The sequence below is a fragment of the Zosterops lateralis genome (genome assembly GCF_965231275.1).
Source record: "Zosterops lateralis genome assembly, chromosome: 6".
NCBI lineage: Eukaryota > Metazoa > Chordata > Aves > Passeriformes > Zosteropidae > Zosterops > Zosterops lateralis.
In genome coordinates this window covers 58,246,833-58,268,410 of record NC_139761.1, presented here as the reverse complement: position 1 = coordinate 58,268,410, position 21,578 = coordinate 58,246,833, and the positions used below count along the sequence as shown (strand labels likewise).

The 21,578-nt window shown below is 36.6% G+C and overlaps 1 protein-coding gene across 5 annotated transcripts in view; it reads right to left on the bottom strand.

The window, feature by feature from the left end:
• GAS2 (growth arrest specific 2) overlaps positions 1–21,578 on the bottom strand; it is a 75,586-nt gene that overhangs the window by 5,961 nt on the left and 48,047 nt on the right. For 4 of the 5 annotated variants that reach the window (XM_083864371.1, XM_083864374.1, XM_083864373.1 and 1 more), the window contains exon 8: positions 19,436–19,543. In XM_083864371.1, the coding sequence (XP_083720497.1) occupies positions 19,436–19,543 (108 nt within the window). Of the gene's footprint in view, positions 1–3,814; positions 3,952–19,435; positions 19,544–21,578 lie in introns of all 5 variants that reach the window. The other variant, XR_014590447.1, reaches the window with a different exon arrangement.

Here is a 21,578-nt window from a genome sequence, read left to right as displayed (position 1 = left end):
CTACAAAGGGAAGGCATTGGATTGACTATAGCAAAAATATTGCACTTAATGAAACTGTTTGTTTCTGTTTTCAGACAGTAGCAGACTCATTGGAATAATTATTCCAAGTATTCCTGTCTAACTAACTGAAATCAAGATACATTTTTGTAATGATAAAAATAACGTGACAGTCTGGACATTTGAAATTCTTACTCTTGATTTAATTTTCCCTCAAACTTCACATTTAGTTTCTGTCTGATACCAATTTATAGAATTTGGAAATAGCATCTGTTTCATGTCCAGCACTAGATCTTGCTTTACTGTTTGAAAACAGCATCCTGCAGAGGCGAGCACCTTGTGTGCAAGAAACAACACATGCAGAAACAAACACAATTCCTGTCCATTAAGAACAAGTGAATTTCTGACAAGTGAAGGCATTTATGTCTTGGACAAAGATCAGAAGTGTCAAGGAAAACTGTGTATATTGAACTCAATTAATGGGGGTAGGGGAAGATTGTATTTAAGGAAAAAAAATTCAAAAACATTACATGAGGCTGCTAAAATAAATTTATAAGAGCTTTCTTAAAAACAAGAAAAAGACTTCACTCTTGCCTTTGAATAAAAACCCAAACAACTAATTTTCTTAATTGCAATGATTATTTTTATTAGCATTTGGGGCCCTGAAAAGTTTATCTCAAAAAACCCCAAATAGCTAGAGACAATTCTTTCTCACTTTCTAATATCAACTAAGGTTTTACTCCTCAAGAAATACTTCTAAAATTATATATTAGAGCAGTGAGGTATTATTCAGAATAAGTTAGAAGCAGAATTTAATAAGAAATAAAAATATGAGTTCTATTTATAAACTGTGCCCAAATTTAAAACAGAAACCCCACTAGATACAAAAAAGAATTAATTTTACCCAGACTATCTAGATTCTCCTAAGGTACATTCCTTTAAGGATATTGAGTCACAAAGTGTACTCATGCAGAGTGATCATCTATTTAGATTTTGCCACCAGAATTCAGCTAATCTGGGGTTTCATCATGCAAACGTGCGTGGGTTGCAAGTGAACATGCTCGTGTTACAGGATTGCAGGAGTACACGGAAATGTTCCTATGAATCCTGAAGTGCCATCTGTTTGCTAGCTATTTTATCAAGACTCATTCTGTCTCTTCTAATTTCCGGCCTCAAAACAGCCAAAAAAAGAGAAAAGTGCCTCCTGCAACTAAACAGAAACCTGCACATCTTCACCTACAGAATCCTCCTCAGTGCCTGTCTCCGGAAGGATGTAGTAACTGACAGATGCTTGAAGTCCAGACTGATTTCAGTTATCACAAACATCCAACTCCAGCAACCTGTGTGTTTTCCTCTTTGGGTGTTTTTTTTTTGGTGTGTATGTGTTTTGTTTATTAACGTTCCAAATAGCTTCAAACAGCTACTTTCAAGTGTATGCAAGATCAATGCAGAAGCTGGAGTTAAAATACTTGCTTGTGTTTTATTGTGCACCCCCATCCTCTGGGACACCAGTGCAGCAAACCCAACACCACCTTCCCTGAAATTGTGGTCTTTGTAATATTTGGCACAAAAGTGGCTGTTGGCCATTTTCCCCAGATCACTGTCTTCTGCCCCCTGCTGAAATAAAGATGCTGCCAGTCCTTTAGTGGTAAAAATCGTAATCCATAAACTTTAAAATTACATTTAAGGTGTTTTGATTTACCCAAGATTCAAAGTTAAGTTTAGCTGAGATAGGTATGGTAACGTCCTCAAACTGATCATTAGCATTTCAGTTTAACACATGAAATCCAAAATAAATAAATAAATGAATAAGTGGCACTGTTTATTTCTAGAGGCATTGCAATTCAATTCAATTGGCCTATTAAAACACCCAAACAAAGAACAATTAAAAAACCCAACCCCAAACTAAACCAACAACAACAACAAAAAAAATTAACCTCCCCCCCGCCCCCCCCCCCCCCCCCAACAAAGCCAAAACCATCAAACACATCAGGTCAGGACTGCAGTTATAAGGAAAATCACAAGGAGGCAGGCAAACATCACAATCATTTAAAAGCATGAGAAATAGGAATGAAAAGGTATATTTTAGAGAAATGAAGATCTCAAAAAGGATAGGTAGGACTTTTTCATTTCCTCCTAAATAAAAACTAATAAAAAATTCCAGATGCCTTAACAAGGAACTGTATGCTATGTATTTTATGTTTGCAGCTTTATTTTTAGGAAGAACTATAAAATATATGACACCGTAGAGGTCTCCTGCACTACTAGTCAGTGTCAGGAATACTTTGACTTTAGATGGTTTTCTGCCTTCTATGAATTCATTCAGGATTAGCAGCTACCTCATTTGGTTTGACACTATCAAGTAAGCAAAAGGAAATTCAATAGTTTTAAAGTGAGGGTCCCAACAAAAGAATACCAGAAAGATTTGCATTTTTCTGGACATTCTCAGAATAGTCTCTGCACTTTCAGATGCAGAAACTGCCTACATATTTTTGGATGAAAAGTTCACTAATGCCCTTATTACTCAGGCTTTTTACTTCTTCATGGCATTACTTCCAGGAATGGCAAGTGCTGAGGTGTCTGATCCAACCCATAAGAAAAAATAATATGTAATGACTATAATACTATTTCACTTCCTCAAATTTCTGAGAGATGTAGGCTTAATTATAAGCTCTAAAGACATATTTTTCACATGTCCTGCAGGAAGTAAATATACTGTAATTCTATACTTCAAATCTCTAGGCTTGGCATAATAAGACTTACTTATTCCATTGCATCTGTGTACAGGTTTGCTGGGTAGTCAAAGGTAGGAACTGGGAATATATGCACACAAAACATCAATATCAAAAAGTACAGTTTACAATAACTGAGGTAAAACCAGTCAGAGGGTAGCTGTAGTTGAAATTGGGAGTTTTTAAGATTTAACATAATTCCTCAGTAAATGCTTGCAGGTGAAACTGGTCTGTGCTCAAAATTATTGAGCGATCTATATGGTCCTGAAAATGAAGAACTTACGGTGCACAATTTCAATGTGTACCAGCCCCTTCCTTACTGTGACTGCAGCTTATTAAAACAAGTATATAAAAATAAAGAAACAAACATGAAAGAACACCACCAACACGATGTGTGGCAATGATGGTAGTTATGAAGTTTAATTAAAGTGAGACATGCAAAACTGGGGAAGTTTCAGCCATGGCCTGTGGAGATCATGTACTAAAATCCAGAAATTATCCAAGAGAAGCTGTAATATGCTTACAATCAGCTTATCCCTGTGCCAAAGAACAAATGTTCTTTTAAAAACCTTTTTAAAGCAATACAATATACGGGCCAGACATAGTGCCATTTGTCCTTGGTTGCTTAGCAATCCTAGAATAGAGATGTAAATAAATTCATCCATCCTTTATTTCTGACTAATTCAAAATTACATTCTATTGTCTAGTCGTTGTAAATATATTTAACAGTATGGTCCTTTAGAAGGAAACTATTATTTATACAATCCTTTACAAAAAGACTCATTAAAATGTGGCTATATTGAGGGTATTGCTTACAAGAATCTCTTCTAATAGCATCAGCAATTAATAAATAAAATTGAGATACATTTATTGTTTTTAGAGGTGGGTTATATACTTCAGCAATTTAATCCATCTATTTTTCCTCCATCTTTCCTATGCAGGATGTTTATTGCCTGTACTTTCCATATCCTAACCCACAAGCTTCATGGAAGTCTCCTCCCTGCATGACAGGTAAGAGAAAATTAAAACCTCCTTAAGAACAGAAGCACAAAGGAGCGAGCAGTGAAACAGAGAGGAGTGCAAACCTTATAAAGATAAGTTATAAACGTTATCTGTGCAAGTGCCCCATGGCAACCTAGTGCTCCAGAACGGCCAGGAGAAAACGGGGAGCTGTTCTTGTTCCAGTCTCCTGGCTGTCTTGTCTTCTGAGGCTAGAATACTCCTCAAAGAGATGCAGCACAATTTTAGGATCAGTCCTGTAGGAACTATTGCTTAGCATTTGCATTAAGGTGAAACACTGCACAGGAACATTTGTTGTGGAGTAGTAGTAGCTGCTAACTCACATCCCTAAAAGTAATTTGGTTAATTTGCCCCAAAACCTAAGCTGCACAGTCTAGTTCTACAGAATGAAAATTAATTCCCAATACACTGGAAGAGCTTTTCTAGTCTGACTCTCTTCCAAAAGGCCCTGGACTGTGGTGTGTGTGAAGGCTTGGCCCTCAGTCACTTCTCCTCATGGTGTGGTGCAGCAGCAGCTGTGACCCCATCTCCTCCCACCCAGACTGTCCTGACCTCCCAGGTTCCCACCCCTCCAGACTCCATCTCCTTCCCTTGGTGACCACCTTGGTGACCACCCTCACTACTCATCACCAGCAGTAAGGAGCTCTGGATGCTGGACCAATGCCACTCCTCCTTTATCCTGCACTATATAAGGAATACTTTAAAAGAAGGACAGAAGAACAAATAATGGGCAGAAGATTCCAGAAAAGAAAAAGACTTTTTCCCCCCACCACTCATATTTATGCAGTTCCATTTCTACAGCTTCATTCAGCTAGTTGTCCTTTTCTTTTTTGAAAAATGCACTCTGGGATTCATAACCCTGTATGTTCATAAGCCTGTATGTGGAGCATGATAAGGTTAAAAACATGAGCTGACCAACATTTAAGATCAAAGATAATAATGTTTGTATGTCTGTTTCTGCTCCCTTATTTGTTGTATGTCTCGCAAACAGCCAGTAATTAACAACTGATACTTAATGTTACAGTAATTATACGGAATATCAGTACATTATACTCTCATTCTAACAGCTACTTCTTATTAATTCCAGGTCTTCCTTGCCCATGGTGGCAGGGTTGGAACTAGATTATCTTTAAGGTCCCTTCCAACCAAAGCCAGTCTATGATCCCAACGTGGCTTTTTAAAATTGTAGAGCAGTTATCTTTGAAAAATGCATCACTCGTATATTTTATTTGCCTCTTTTTCACACTATCTCCTCATCACAGTCCTGAGTGCCAGCAAGTCTCTGCTGTCATTGTCCTTTGGCCTAACTCTAATGTCAATCTGCAAAAAAAAAAAAAAGAAAAAAATTAAAAAAAGAAAAAAAAAATTGACCCTTTATCTTTTAACAACACTGTGTTCTCGCTGTGGCAAATTTCCAGCTCAATTTGCCTTTACATACAAGATACATTATAAAGGGAAGAAATCTCTATAGCTTCATGCACATTGAAGAAAATATCTAACAAAGCCAAGGTCTGAAGAAGTGAGCACCCAGCTCTACCCTGCAGTATCACTGCTTCCACTGACTTAGTACTGGAACTGGAGCAGCTGTAGCTTTCATGGGAAAATTATTTCAGAGAAGAATATTTTGGTTACTAGCACCTCTAATAGATGTAAAAATATACAAATTTTATAAAATTTTTATAATAAAAAATTTTATAATTTTAAAAATGTATAGGAATACACAAAAATCTCAGTGAGCTGGCAAAATTCAGATAATATTCCTTCAACCAATACCAGTTATATTCAAGAGAACTGTCAGGACTCTGTAGGGCACTTCAGAAAACCAATACAAAGCACAGATAACCCGTGATTCTGGTTGGCTGCCTACAGAGTGCCTCAGATTCCTTCTGTTTTATGATTCCTAGTTGCGCTGGAAACCTTAGTCCATGTGCTTTTAGATAAAAATCTAATAGACAAAGAACAAAAAAAGTCTCAAGATATGTTTTCCAGTCTTATATATGAACAGAGAAGGGCAACACCAAAATGATGAAAACAGTCACACAGTAAGAGACAGAAATCTGGAAACTCTCTCCTACCTCCATCCCCTGCTTTTTAAATCAACAAAGCTACATGCATAAGCAAGAAAAATACATTTGGAAAGTATCTGGGGGCAGACTGTTTTATTAGACCTTGCTTGAATTTAGACTAGAGGTTATTATTTTAAATGAACAGGGCTGAAATAAATTTATGTAACTCCATGGGTTTCATTAAAATGCCTTCTAATTTACACTTGGGGTAATGAGGGGAGAACAAGGGTGGCATAATTTCAATAATGTTTATCCTTAGGCCTAATTTCCTTTAAATAGTACAAAGCATTCTCTCAAAGTTTTCAAAATGATGTCAGTGTGAGTCTATGGGGCATGATGTTACAAAGTTGGAATGAAATTATGTCACTGCAAATCTATGAAACCAGCATTGTCAGTAATGAACCAAAGTTATACTAATGTGTTAAAAAATAGTGAAAATCACCTGAATGGAATGGAAAACTTTAAATAAAATTAAGATATTGCAGATGGCAAACTCTTTATCCAAGCCTGCCATCATTGGTTTTGACTGTAGATCCAAATACACATATTTATTTGGCTAAAGAGTCAAATCTAGTCCAATGCCATCTGTAGTACTTTACACATTTCAGCTCTACCATGCCTCAAGTGACTCAACTAGCATGGCAGTCTTTGGGCCAAATTTGACCAGAGTATAATACTGGGAATTACACACCAAGTGCATCAACTGGAGAAGAGTACAAGTGGTTGGAGAATTTAAACTGCCATGCTGAGTGGACACAATTGACTCCTGCTGCAATGCGAAAGCAGGAAATCCACAACTGGTCGCTCTCCCAGCGCCTAAAAGCAGCCATCCAAATGCAGGTCAGAGGTGAATTAGTTGCATTTATGAGGACAGCATGAGCAAAAGTTAACACATGACAACATGGCTGCAAACATGGCTGCAGGATATCTCACTGACATTGACTTCTCTTGCTACACCTTCTTCTTTTCTTTCTGGGCCCAAATTAGCACTTGCCATCACCCTGAAGCAAAGTTCTAATATATTTGAATTTAAAATGAGTTTTCTCTGTAATTCTACCGCCACAGAGAAATTAAGGATCTGCATTTCAGCTTCAATAATGTATGAATTTTACACATTGAAGTTAACTATTTCATTCCATACACAGCACTATTTTGCCACAGTCATCACACCCCTCTCCTGAATCTCCTTACCAGCACTGTGTGTATATCCTTACACTATTACTTCATCAATACTGAACATAACTAAACATACAAATTAGAAGTGTTTTATTTCTCAACCACGTTAACAAATCTTACTAATGTCCCAAACTGTACACATATAAATCACCTCAGAACTTTTTTTGTATTCAGGCTTTTCTTCTACACAGTTTAGCACAAAATAAATTTCAGCTGAAATCAGTCTCATCTAGTTTGATGTGTTAATGTTGAATTTTTAATTGCTTTGACCCAAGACAAGATATTTTACATGGACAGGAAGCTGCCAGAATTTACCAGTTTGGTAAATGTGGGCAATAAAAGACAAAATACTGATGTTCTTGTTCTCCACAGCCCTGCTTTGACAGCACATCTGATACTAACTTTTTTCATAATCCTCACTTTTCCATGAGACAGATCCAGGAAAAATCATGGTAATACTATCCCTTTTGTTCTGTGGAATTCCAAGTTTATCTCTGGAATGCTTTCCAGGAGTTTACTGTACTTTCATGACACTTGTGAGTGGCTGATCAGGTGCCAAGCCTTGAAATCCCTTTAAAGTGCAGTGAATGCTACCAAAAAACCCAGCACCTCCTTGGCATGAAAATTTAAAGATAAAAAATGGATGGGGTTAAAAGGAGAAGCAATCAGACTTAGAGAATGCACAGATTTTTTTTATATTGTGCTATTTTTCTGTGGGGTATTTAATAATTTTTGGACTCTGGTAACTCTCTTGACACAGGAATGAATTATTTAAAGTTAGTGTTAGTAATTCAGCTTAGTTTTGATAGCTGCTAGCTGTAACCTGACAGCCCCTCAATTCAGTCACATGGAAATTCCCTCTTGTATATATTCTAGTATGCTGGATCTCTTTGCACTCATCAGTTTTATATCTTTCTGCAAATACCAGAAGAAAGATCGTTCTAGGCTCTGGCAAAGACCTTGGAAAGGGAAAATGTGCTGGCTGCCAAAAAGACACTGATTACTCTAACAGAGTAGCCCAGAGTTTCTCTCCTTTCCCTTCTAATATGTAAACTTGTTTCTGATTTAGACCTGACTCCTGGCAAAGGTGTTTTCCTCAGTGCTCATTTGTGTATAGCTGGGCTCTGTGTTGACTCTCTTGTCTTAGAGAACACAAACCTCTTTTCTCTCACTCAGAAGCATGAATAACTTCTACAACATCTAGTCCTGCATTTCAGGATGGGAAGGCAGAGCTGGCACACAAAACAGGAACACAAGCATGTGTGCTTTTAAATTGTGATTACAATAGCAATTATTATTATTATTATTTGAAGTAGCAAGAATTGTGTAAAACTCATTAAGGAAAATGTAACAAAAGGAAGAGCCACGTTCTGACAAATCCTGTAGGTAAGCAATAAGTATCCTTGCACACTTCAATACTTCTTCCTTAGATCTCACTTCACTCAGAGATGCACTTTTTACTCATTGCCAGAATAAAAGATTTTCCTTCGATAATGTTCCAATAGAGAGAGAGAATTTAATGAATAGTTACAAGATGCCTTCATGCTATGATGATATTGTTCTGGGTTGGTTTGGCGGGTTTAGGGTTTGGAGATTTTTTTGGGTTGTGTTTGTTGGGCTTGGGCTTTTGGGGTTTTTTTTTCTTGGCTTTGGCTTTTGGGGTTTCTTTTTCTGTTAAGGTGATCAGGTGATGCTTCAGTCAAGCCTAAAAAAAGCAATGGAAACATTCTCAGCTGAAATGCCTTCTCAAATATTGTCTCTCATTCATTGCTACATCTGAACTATGGGGTAGACAGGGCACCCTATGTTCCACACCTCTATGCTGTGCCCTGGCCATATCCTAATCCATGAGAAGGCAAGAGGGTTTTTTTAACCTTTCCTCTCCTCCTCTTTCCAGGTTATCACAGAAGAGGCACCACAACAACTGTACCTACATACTCGAATTGAACCTTTAAAAAATCCTGTGTGTCCAAATTTATATCTACTTCATATTCTAAACACAGACCTGACCAGGAACCACTGCTGCAGTTTCTAAAAATTTCAGTTGTCTGTCTAAAGGTCTGTTAAAACTTTAAAGTTTTTTATTGAGCAACCAGTTTCCCAATTGGCACTGAGGAAAAGGAATTTCTACAGACTCTTTGTGCACTGATCTTTGTCTTCACAATGTCTCTCCCTATATGCACTTTAATAGAGACTTTTCATTATAGTGCATACATTCTGCAAAACAGTTTGACTAGATTAAAAATTAGCATGCAGACATCAATATTTCAAACTCAGGGCCAAAACAGAGAAGGTTAAATCAACATTTCCTGCTTGCATTTGCATACTTAAAGGGTACTGCTCACTCTTTTAATTCACCTGGATGTCTAAAAAATCTCCTTGATGTATTTTAAGTTGACATCACCTAAATTTTTAGTCAAAGGACTATGGTTTCACAGATAGTAGTGTGGCATTTGTGCACACCTGTGTGTAACTGTGTGCACACACACACTCACACACAAAATCCATGAAGTATCCTGTGCCCAGGTAAGATGGGCTATAAAGCAGACAAAAGTTCCTAAATGCAAACATGTGTGTTAAGTTGGTAGATCATAATACCTCTTCATAACATTTTTTCCACTTCTGTATTATGAATAAAGCAAAATGAATGTGTGCTGTAAAACAAAGCTTCTTCAGACTGGAGAATCTATTAGGTTCGTGTTAGCTTTTGTTCTAAAAAGACTCTGCTTTTTAAACAGTTTTTGTTATTATGTTAATCTTGAAAGTCAAAACTAAATGTTAGGACATGACTTTTAATTCTGATTGCATCATGGATAGCCCCAGGCAGTAGCTCTAAACAGAGATAAAGCTACAGAGATCCTTCCCTCAGACACACCTTGCTAATGCTAAGCACCAGTGCTAAGAAATTCTTTCCATGTAACTTTCTTCTCAAAATATCTCCTAAGCAGTTATTATGAATTTTGAACAGTTAAAGAAACATGAATGTGAAGATCATAGTGCCAAATGTAATTATGTTTATTTTCACATCAACATAATTTTTCATCATCAGGATACTCTTAGTTTTTGAATTGGACTCTTTACTTCAGTATTAGCAAAAAGGGGGTATTTCATAAAAATTCCTGCAGTATTAAATGTCAATACATTCATATCCACTAGAATCTGCAAAAAATTACTTGATGGCTCAAAGCCAAATACAGCCAGAATCTTCAGCTTCAAAAAACACTCATTGACAAACCTTCCAGATATACACAAATACACACTGCCAGATCTGAATCAAACACTTGATCTCCGCATTTCCTACAGCAAAGATTTCATGCCACAGACACCACAGTATACAGCACAAAGCTTTGAGGCATCTCCTCTGGCTCAGACCTCAGGGCAGGTTTTGGAGTAAATGGAAAAAAGAGTAGAGAAGAGACAGAGTTAGAGAAGCACATCGCAAGCCTAGTCAGTGTGTTACAGACCTATTGTAACTACAGACCTATTGTAACTACAGACCTATTGTAATCACAGACCTATTGCTTTTCACCATTCCAAAAGAAGGGATGTGGATGCCTTGCACATTTAACAAAAAGCCTTTGCCCTACTCCTTCCCTAGAAGCGTGTTGAACCATATTGGTTTTCAGAAGGGGATAAATAACGGCAAGTGCACATTCAGTTTTAACTCCAAATTCCACACTAGAAGTTTTATCCCTTGGCTTGTGTGGGCTACCACTGAGTTCGGAGAATTTCTAACAACTCGAACCCATCTCAAAGTTGGTACTAACTCTGTAGAATTCATGTGATAATTAACAAGTTCTTCATCAAGGCAAAAATGCAGTAATTGCAGTTAATATTCTTAATGTTTTGTTGCTAAAGGAGAGACACTGAACAGCAAACTTGAGTGAAAATTCATTATTTGATGATAAAGCATGTAAGTGGTCTTGGACTCAAACTTCTAATATCAAGAAGAAAATAAACAAAACCACAGAAAATAAAGTCAGGATCAAAGGGTGACTCTGTTGGGCATTTGTGTCTTTCCTTATTTCAACCTTAATGTAGGCAAGAATATTTGCCAGTCGTTTTGAATTACTTACATCAACAAATGGAATTTAAAATATGAAATAAAAATAGCTATTAATATTATCCTATATTATTAAAAGCAAATTATAGTTAAAGGGATTTTTTTAATATTGTAGTTAGATAAAAATTTAAAAATCTGCACTGAAAAAGGATCATTCAATATATCCTCAGAGTACAATTTCTATGTTATTGCAATATAAGAGAAATATACTGAATTTATCATGACTGTTTCATAGTTTTTGGCTCCTAGACTAATAAATAACTGTTATGGATAGAGGTCCCATGGTTTTATTCCTTTGCTACCACGAGAGTTTCTTGCTAAATAGTTCCTTTTACTATTTGAAAGATAAATCTATTCCTAGTGACAGACAGAGATGCAGCTAAAGTTTTGTGGGGAGTTTTTTTTCTTTTAAAGTTTGGAACATAACATCTCAAAATAGAATCTTAATAAACTAATGTCAAACACATCCCCACAATTTATAACAAGGAATATGTCAAATTGACAGTGTAATTTTTACACTTCTAATCTGAACTATAAATAATTGAAAACGCTATGTATCTCCTTAGTTTGATTATCAATCCCACTAATCATAAGAGAAAATAGAGAGGAATTTCTTGTTCCTCCCCACTGACAGAACCCTGTAGAGGATATGAAAGAATCCCTCTGATTCTAAAATAAACCCAACAAAACCAAAACAACAGCAACAAACAACAACCACCAAAACCAAAACCCCACAATCCTCCTGCCCCCCCCCCCGCCCCAAACAAACAAACAAAAAGTCTTAAGAGAATAAAAAAACAAAAATAAAAATTCACCTTGTCCCATCTCTCTAGAAAGAGTGGGCACCTGACAACTTCTGCTAGGAAAGACAAAATCCTAGTGGAACAAACTAGTTGATAAATTCTCTGCCATGCAAATCATGATTACTCTCATTAAAATTCATATTCTGTATTTCAACCTGAGAAAGGATTTGGAAATATTTACTACATTTCCTGTGCTCAGAAATAGAAGGCGTCACAGAGGACAAAGTCATCAATAAACAATGAGATAAAATCCTGCAGCTTTGATATATTGCAAAAAGTACTTAATACCTTTACATGCCTGCTGCCAGAGGTGCAGTGGAATTTGAAAACAAAATATAATAAGTATTACAGTAATACATGCAGTTTTTGGTGAACAGCACAAATGCTTACAAAGTGTAACTGGATGTAACAAGAGGAAAAAACTTGCTTTCACACTGACAAGAGAAATGACAAAGAAATAAAATATTTTTTTAAATGCATGCTAACTTCTTCCTGTTATTTTAGGAATAGAAAGGTAAACCCACATTGTATTAAATATTTTAAAAGCCTACATACCATTTCTATTAAGAGGTGGCCAGCCCAGTTCTATGCAGAGCCATCATTCCTCAGTCAAGGTGTAAACCTCACCTAGAATCCCCAGGCATGCTAAGATTCCTCTGAGAGTGTTACACTCAAGGTAAGGAATAGGGTAATAGATAATCCATGCCTGAATCCTAAATTTGCAGTGACAATCCCCTATGAACAGTGCAGAGCCTTTGGTTAACCACATGAGCCACACTTATTCTTTTCTCCAGTAGCCTGAGTTCTATTTTCAGCATAAAAGTGTATTACACACAATGTACATCATAAAGAATCAGGTGGGGTTTGTCATTTTCAATTAGCATTGTATAGTAATTATCTAAACCCACAGTGAAGAATATGAACCTAAATTCACCCTAAGAAATATTTCAGCATTCTTCTATAAAAGAATAGACTTCTATAAAGTCCTTACCTTGACTCTGTTGAATAGAATTCCTGATAGTGTCATACCCAGTCAACCCACCAAAGAAGAAGTTTAGAGAAGAAATGTAAAAGCTCTCCTTTAAGGGCAACCCTACAAACAGCAGCATCTCCACTTCTAAAGCAGCAGGTCTAATAAACTGTTCTTTAAACTGGGAGCACAGGCTGCTGTCTCATCACTAATGGAGAATATATTTATTGCCTAGTAAATGTCAAATGGATTCTTACAAAATGATTCATCTGTTTAACAGGAGCACAAGAAAATAACTGAGAGAAAGGAAACATTTTCCCCCATTAACATTTTCAGTATAAACTTATGGGACCCAACCCTTAGTTCTCAACAATACACCATAAATAAAGGCCTTTTTGTTTTGAAAATTCTTGTCTGTAGGTGAATGGTGGACTTGATTAGCAGTCCATATGTGCTCTCAGCTGGGGAGATGCTGGTCCAGTACCTTTTTATAGAAAAGATGAAAGAAGAAGAGAAACAAAAAAAGGAGAGGAGTGGAGTTATACAATTTGCTCAATTTTTGTACTCATGGTATTGAGGGAAAAAAAAGTCTAAAATAATGAGATCAATAATACATGTTTTTCTAGCTTTGTTACTCATCTTTATTTATGTTTAAAGTATTGATAGGTTTCAGTATGATTAATTACCATACAGAAAATGCTTCGGATGCTGGTGTGCAGGGCGATTTTACCCTGGTTTATTCCTCCCAGAGAGGAAACTCAGGCACCTGGGGAATGTTTTGCTTTGCCCTCTTTATCTCTTGCTAAGGAAATGAGCTGAGTTTTAGGGTGATGCTTGTAGACATAAAACTTCAGAGTACTCTACCCCAGCCTCCTGCTGAGGACGACTCTCTTTCTACTAATTTCAGGTAATGTAAATATTGTTATAACTTCTAGAAGTCTAAATTATAGTCCTAGAAGCCTAAATTATAAATAATATGGCAGAAAATTACAACAGGTATATTAGTCATTTAAGAACTAGAAGGTTCCACTTCTTGAAGATGCATTACACCCTAAAAAAGCACAATATCATTTCTTATCCTCAAGTGGAGTTCTCATTGTGTAATAATGCATAGAGGGAGACACTGGGAATTAAAAAAGTATTTGACTGGTATTGTCCACAGAAGGAAGTCACTGAGGCAAACAAGTGTAAGCTATTGAGAAAAACTGCAGAGCTATTGCATAGCCTGAATCTGAATATTGCATCAAAGATATATTCTGTAAAAAATTTCCAAGTCTAACAATAACTTCATTGGGTGAAATTAAAAAGGAGTAACTTCAACAGTTTTCCATTCAATTAGGAACTAATAATTTGACTTACAAAAGTTGTGGGTTTTTTTTTTTTGTAAAGAAGTTTCTGATGAATCCTTTCCAAGTTCCAGACACTAAATTAACATGAATGGCTGCACAAATGCAGTGAGAAAAGGTAGAAAATTAAATCAAGAGGGGCAATATTTTTTATCATTAATTTCTCATACTTTATGGGTTTCAATAACCCTCAAGGAAACTCAGTCAACTATTGAACTAGAAATGTCAGTTCTTCAAGGGACCAGGTAGTGGAGCTACAGCTGCTTTTGAGTGCAAAACCAGCATCATCAGGCACAAAGTGAGGAGAGAGATGTCCATGGGCTTCAGGCTCCACGGAGGCATCTGGGCCTAAGTAAGAAAAGCTGAAGGCAATTAAAAAAAAAAAAAAAAAAAACAGGGAGGCAGGAGAGAATGGGTAACTAAAAGAACAAGCAAGCTGCAAATTAAGCTGGGGCAGGATTGTGCTTAATGTCAGCACATTAGTGTCAATTAATCAGCCTAATGTCAGCAGGTTAATGAGGGAGTACAGAACAAAACGGATTTCCTGACAGTTCTGTGGGCACTCAACTCCCACTGACACCTTCAGCATCACTGTTTCTGAGTCTTGTGCAGTGAATTTTACTGGCCCTATTTTTTGTTAAAATCAATAAATGAGACCCAAGAAGGTTGAGCAGAGTTCCACCTTCAGTAGCACGAGGGAGACTGAAATGCCATTTACTCTGTGATTGTAAAACTGTTGGAGAGGAATTGGCACAGAGTCAAGAAGCATCCAGCTGAAAGGTCTCCAAAAGCCTCTTGGATCTGGGAAGAAACCAGGGCTGGAGTGCAGACATGCCTTTCCCCAGGTCCTTTGTGGTCTGGAGCTGAGAACTACTGTGGTTGTCTACAGACACAAGAAGACTGAGATTAGAAGCCCAAAGAGACCAATGACTGTTGCTGCCCTGAGGCCCAAGATGTATTTTCAGAATTCACTCACAAGATCCCAGGCATCCCACTGTATCTCCTTTGGAGTTAGATTAATTAGAACTCCTGATCTGCCCATGATTTTGACATTTTAAACATCCTGGAAAGTTATTTCTTACGGACAAAGCTTGGGAAAGGATTTTCATTACTTAGAACATAAACTCTTTTGCAGACTGGAAGTGAGTAGACCTGGGAAAAGCAGAACAACTACGAAAATCTCTGGAATAAGGAAGACAAAAAAAAAAAAAAAAAAAGGTAAAACGAGGCTGAAGAAAAGAAAAAAAGACAGAAATACATCATGTGAAAGCTGTGAGCACAACTTAGGCATTTGAATTGGAAAGGCAGGCAGAACAAAGCATTTGAGTCTTGAGATCTGTACAATCAATCTGCTTTTTATTTCTCTTTATTTTCAGTTCTTATATGGTATATGGTACATCACCCCTACCTGGATAGTTTGGAGTAAAATAACTCCTATATTTATATACAAGTACATTTTTCTCCCCGGGAAGAGGCAATAGTGCAGACTAGATTGTCTGCAGAGTGATCTTACTATATATAAAAAACCATATATATTACACATATACTGTGCTAGTGAATCTGAAAATAAAGTTTCTACACAGGTGCTGTAGCAGGTAAATAACACCTTTCCTTCCCTGGGGTTTAGAAGAAGAAAGTATTAAACAAACATTTTATTATTACTATAGCAAAATAATGATATTAATTATTAAGAATACAAGGTCAATAATTTAAGAGCAATTACATACTCATCAACTGGTCTTGCAAGACAAAACACCTCTATGTGACAGGAAAAATCAGAAGCTTTAAAACCAGGACCAGATTTATTAGATTTATATAATCTAATGATTTTATTAGATTTATATCATCTAATGTGACTCCAGTTGCACTAAAGATAATTCCCCAGCAACTTGAATGTCATCATGGGCATGGACCAAAATGACAAATCTATGAGAGAGGGGCTGATTAGTTTGTGGGAAATGTTCATACTGATGCATGTACAATGCAACACGAGGCACCTTGGAAACAGAATTCCTGTCACTGAAACTGTTAAAAAGGTACTTTTTGTAAAGGTGTGACTGACATTTCTTACCATAAAAACCTCTCTTAATAACTGCTTTGCCGCCTTCTGCAAGAAGCAAGAACTTCAAACTCTGTGACTCTCCCAATTTAGAAACCAAATATTTGTACAAGTTTTCAGGACTTGTTATTCTTTATTTTTAAAAATGGGCTTATTCATTCAATTCCATTCTGAAAGATCAAGGTATAAGGGTGGGATGGCAGGGGAGTGAAAATGCAAATTATTGATTGCATGTTGCACATATTCAGAGATCCCACTGATTGTAAACCAATGTTTCAGTTTAAAATAAGCTGGTCATTTATTTCAACTTATTAGTATTATCCATTCCTGTAAAACATGTCTTCCATCTTTTCTGTGTAAGTGGAATTTAGAATAATTCCTATATGGAAGGAAGAAAAAAGAATCTACAAGCAGATACATTTTTATTGAAAATAACTTTTTAGCATCTAAGCCACCACAGCATATTCAATCATATTTAGTTTATGCATTATGGGATCACTTCACGTGTAAAAAAATGCTTTTGGGGCATGCAATTTTATCAGGAGATTTAAGTACCTTAATGTTTTCATGAAGTTTCATGATTTCCTTTAATTAATGGATTGAAAACTTCTATCAGGAATTTACATATTTTCCAATGTTAAAATAACCCCAAACCTCTAATTTTAATGGGACCATTACCCCTGTGATTTTTGCTACATATTCCAAAGGGTTTCCTTTCCTTAGAATTACTTTAAATTGACATACAAAATTTGTTTCTGTGATTTTTTGCATGAAATCAAAAAATTCACTCTGCCATGTTTTATTTTGCTTTGCTGTTCCTCATTCACTTATTTCATGTATAGATATAAATGAATTAAAAAGAGGAACTTGGGACCCTTTCTCTTCTGGTTTGTATGATGGTTTTGGGTTTTTTAACTAACAGAACTTGCAGAATTAGAAAAAAGATTTTTACAGATATTATATTATTAAATAAATTTTGAAAAAATAATCTTAACCAGCTACGACTAGGAGTTAACTCCCACCACATGGCATACTTGTAGCAACACTGAAATGATGGAGGTTTTAAAATCTGTAGAGGTTACTGGAAGAAGCTGACAGGCTAATACAGCAATGGATATACTAAACCACCTTAAAACAATGAACCTTTAGGCCATAAACACATGGCATGTGTTTGGCTGTGTAAAGAACACACAGCACAGGAGGAACTGCCTCAGTGGCACCAAACAGGGTGCCAAACACTACTGAAATTAAAAATCAGCTACACATCTTAAATGTGCTTCTTCACAAGTGTCCAAAGGATCACAAAGAAAGGCTAATAAATCTAGCTATGTACACGAGCACATGCAGAGTGAAGAGGAAAAACTTACTGTGATCCAGTGAAGGGTTCCAAAATGAAGTTCAAACCAACCAAAACCAAAAGACAACTGACTTTTAAAACCTAGGAACATGAACTTGTTCCCACTGAAATGCATGGCAAGTTTCCACTGATGTAAGTTTTGTAGGAATGCTCTTTAATACTGTTGTTTAATACTTAATCTATATTACTGTTATTTTTTTGCACAATTCAACTTGGAATGCAGTAGTGTGATATGAAAACGGGGTTTTGTTTGCAGACTTGGAATGAAATCTGGCTTGGACTAGGTTGCATAATAAAGAAGTAAGCAAAAGGGAATTTGATACTCACCATTCTGGCAGAACTCAAGTTTCCCCAAACTAAAAGATTAAAAATACTTTGATACTCTTTTTAAAACGAAAACCAAAAGGAGGAAAATGTAAATGTTAAACTGTGCCAGATTACTGAGGTCTTTGCTTAATAATCAGTACCTTCTTCCAAGTGGTTTGAAACCAGTAATGAAGCTATTACCTAAATATACTGCAGAATTAAAAAAAAAGCCTCACTGGCTACAAACCAGAAAAGCTACTAATCCTTTATACTAGCATGTTAAATCTCAAACTATTTGTGAGATTTAACACATCCCTTATTTCTTCTTATTTATGAATTAATATTTCTTAAGTATTATATCTTTATTAATTAATAAATTATTTCTTAATTAATATTTCTGATGATTGAATTAATTAATTAGGAGTTCTCAATACTTACTCAGCACAGTGCTTATACTGTTGTATAAGCATATGTTGCTTATACATATGTGACACATATGTGACAACATACATATGTTCCCAACTTCACACTCCTGAGAAAACCCAAATCCTTATCTGGCTTCCTTGGCTTCATGCAAGTTATGTTGAGCAGAGGTCTATGACTGAATAAGCACTCCGATATTCTGCTGAAGCAGGAACTTGACTTCTGCAGATAAGGAGGAGTCCCTCTGACTTCTTCTGTGTACAAGTGCTCAGTGTTTTATCGGTCACAGTTATGTGCCCTTAGGAAAACAGGTGTAACAGTTACTGGAGAGCAAGACCCCTCATTCTGTCAAGTCATGACTCAAGAATAGTGCAGATGGAGGGGAAGATGGAATGAATCAGATTCTTCACATACAACTACAAGAATAACAAGATGAGCATATTTGCAATTATTATTACCATAGACATACACAGAGAAAATGAAGTGGATCAGAAGAATTAAGGTTTGAAAGCAGAGTGTGCTAAGTGCAGCCATATATTAACACTGGCAAATATTGATACTGATTAACTTTGTGCTGTGGGAGTTAACACTCTACATACAAAGGCTGAAATACAGCTCTGGGTTGGGAAATATCTGTTAATCAAATGAAGCACTGTGGATTTTCATGGTTTGCTCATGCTGCTCTAGCAATGTATCTTAGTCATGACTTGGCAATTCAGTGATCAGGAAGCCTTTGATCTCTTTCCTGACCTGCTCAACAGCAGCAGTCAAAACAGAATGGGAGAAAGGCTGTTCTAATGCAGTGGATACTCCTTCCAGCCAAACTGAGAAGTCACCAGGTTCATTTCTGAAGACTTTTCTTTTGGTTGCAATTGATTAAAGAGAGAGCAAATTCAATGACCTAAAATCAGAAGGATATTTATCACACACTGGTAATTCCTTGGGTCAGTTAACATGCTGTGGGTTATTTATTCTCCAACTGTGTCACAAAAATGAGTCAGTGCTGGTTAACCAGAAAATATTTTTTCTGGTTAATTAGTGATGTAATTTTCAAAGTGAAAGGTAGCAGTAAAGTAAAAACAAAGTAAAATCAATGAGGCGAAAGTAAAAGCTTTACCCTAATAAAAAGGATCTTCTCTCCAACTCTGTATCTCCCCTGTGAAAGACGCTCCACACAGAACTTGGTAGGGCATTTACAAGGTGGATCTTCAGAAATGTGTTTAACCTATAAAATAAGAATTTATTAAACTGTTTGAAATAGCAAGGACAGTAAAACATTCAGTAAGACCCTTGTCATAATGTATCATTTGATATAAATCTTAATTGATTATATTTTTCTTGGTTTTTCTTAACATTTCTGTAACCCCAGAAAGCACCCTATGGTGCTTCCAATAGCAATGATTCAGTAGCTGAGACATTAAAAATGTCACACAGTCCAGCATCAAATTTGCACTCTTCATCTGAAGCCAAGCAGTTTGTTACATAGAGCTCAGCACCAAACTTCTGTGAATGTATTCTCAGTATTTTATGATGAATCAGCTCCAAGTGCTAATGCAGCTAACAGGCAAAATGAAGATGTCATAAGATGCATCCTGCCTTCTAAATATTTATAAATATAGAAGTCTCCTCCTTACCAGTAAGAGCCCCTGCCTCTTTAAAATTATGTACTAACACCTAAGGGAAAAAAGCATACAGAAAATACTGTGCCCTGGTTAAAAATTCATGCCAAGAGACTCCCCAGTAGTTTCAGCTGCCTTTTGATGATCTCCTGGTTAGGGCTAGTTCAATCAAAATTAATTCACAGGGACCTCAAGTACACTATCATTGCCAAACTTAACTGCATAGCCCCAAAATAAGGGCTGAGAAAAAACCAGATGAAAACCACCTTCCTGCTTGGAACCACCTCATTATTGGCTGCATCAGCTTGTCTTTGGCCTCCTGGGTCTGGCATGTGCTCCCAAAGGCAGTGACCTTCAGTAAAGCATATTTTGTACTCTTCAGTGATAGGAAAGTCGCAAAGAATATCCAATATCAATATCAAATCAATATCAAAAGAGCAGACCTGGCTGTGAAACTCTTACTTGTCACTCAAATTGCACTTCTGCAGAGGAACAGCAAGGGTAAGTGCAGCATTTCCATACCCTGTGGTTTTCTTGGGCACAGCACGTACCTTGTACATCAGAATCAAACCATGCAAAATGCCAGAGGAACCTGTAGGTGTTTGTCCACTTCAAACAATATTCCAAAGACACTCTCACATCCAAGTTTGCAAACCAAGGCCTGTAAAAATGGTCTGAGGCCCAGGAAAGGATATTTTCAGAATAGCTAACAAATTAAAGTCTTAAATTGTTTCATAAAAAGAAAAACAGGCCTGGCCAAAGCTGTAGCACTCTAATATTAAAGTGTTCCATTGACCATGAATAGATAAGGCTTCTGAAATACAAATGTTTCCCAGAATTGCTTTAAGAATGAAGTTACAGTATGTTAAATAAGCCAAAAAGAACTTATAAGGCAACCACTTATTGTTTCTATACTTTTGAAGCTAGCCCTGTTTAGTGATTTAAAGGCTTTCCATTTATTTCCGAAATTGTTCAATGCCTTTATCTGAATAATTTTATTACCTTGCGGAGGGTTTTTTAGAAGTATTCTTAAAACTTCTTCTTTTTTAAACAGAGCATAATATCTTTATGAAGAAAAATAATTAAAATAACACTTAACAGAGAAACTCTACATGTATTTTACACACAAAAAGTGTCTCTCAAGTATCAGATGTGTTGTCCTCAGTTTGAATGAATCATGTTTTGAATTTTAAGATCAGTTGCTCAAGTGACTTTTACCAGCATGGATGAGACTTACCCTCCATTTCTGGTGAATAAACTATTTAGACAGTCAATGTACAACAGGAATAACTTACATGAAATCAGAGGTTGATGACTTAAATCCAAGTGCAGGTTGCTGAGGGTGGAAAAGGATGTATTCCTGTATTTCTTGGAAAGTGGTACCAAGACTAGTACCAAGACTGGTACCAGTGCTTAGGGAGCTTTTTGGCAATGGCCCTCTGAACAATAATCAGGGATTCCTGACATAATGGCCCATGGCATTTATCACCCTGAGAGCTGAAAATGGGTACTGGGAACTTAATGCTTCATCCACCAGAGTTCATGTAGGGCACCAAAACCCAGAGTAGCTGGGCCTAAACAAGTTCAAGGTTGTTTTGAACTGTGTAAGCAGAACAGGGCCATCCTCAGCCTGTGGAGAAT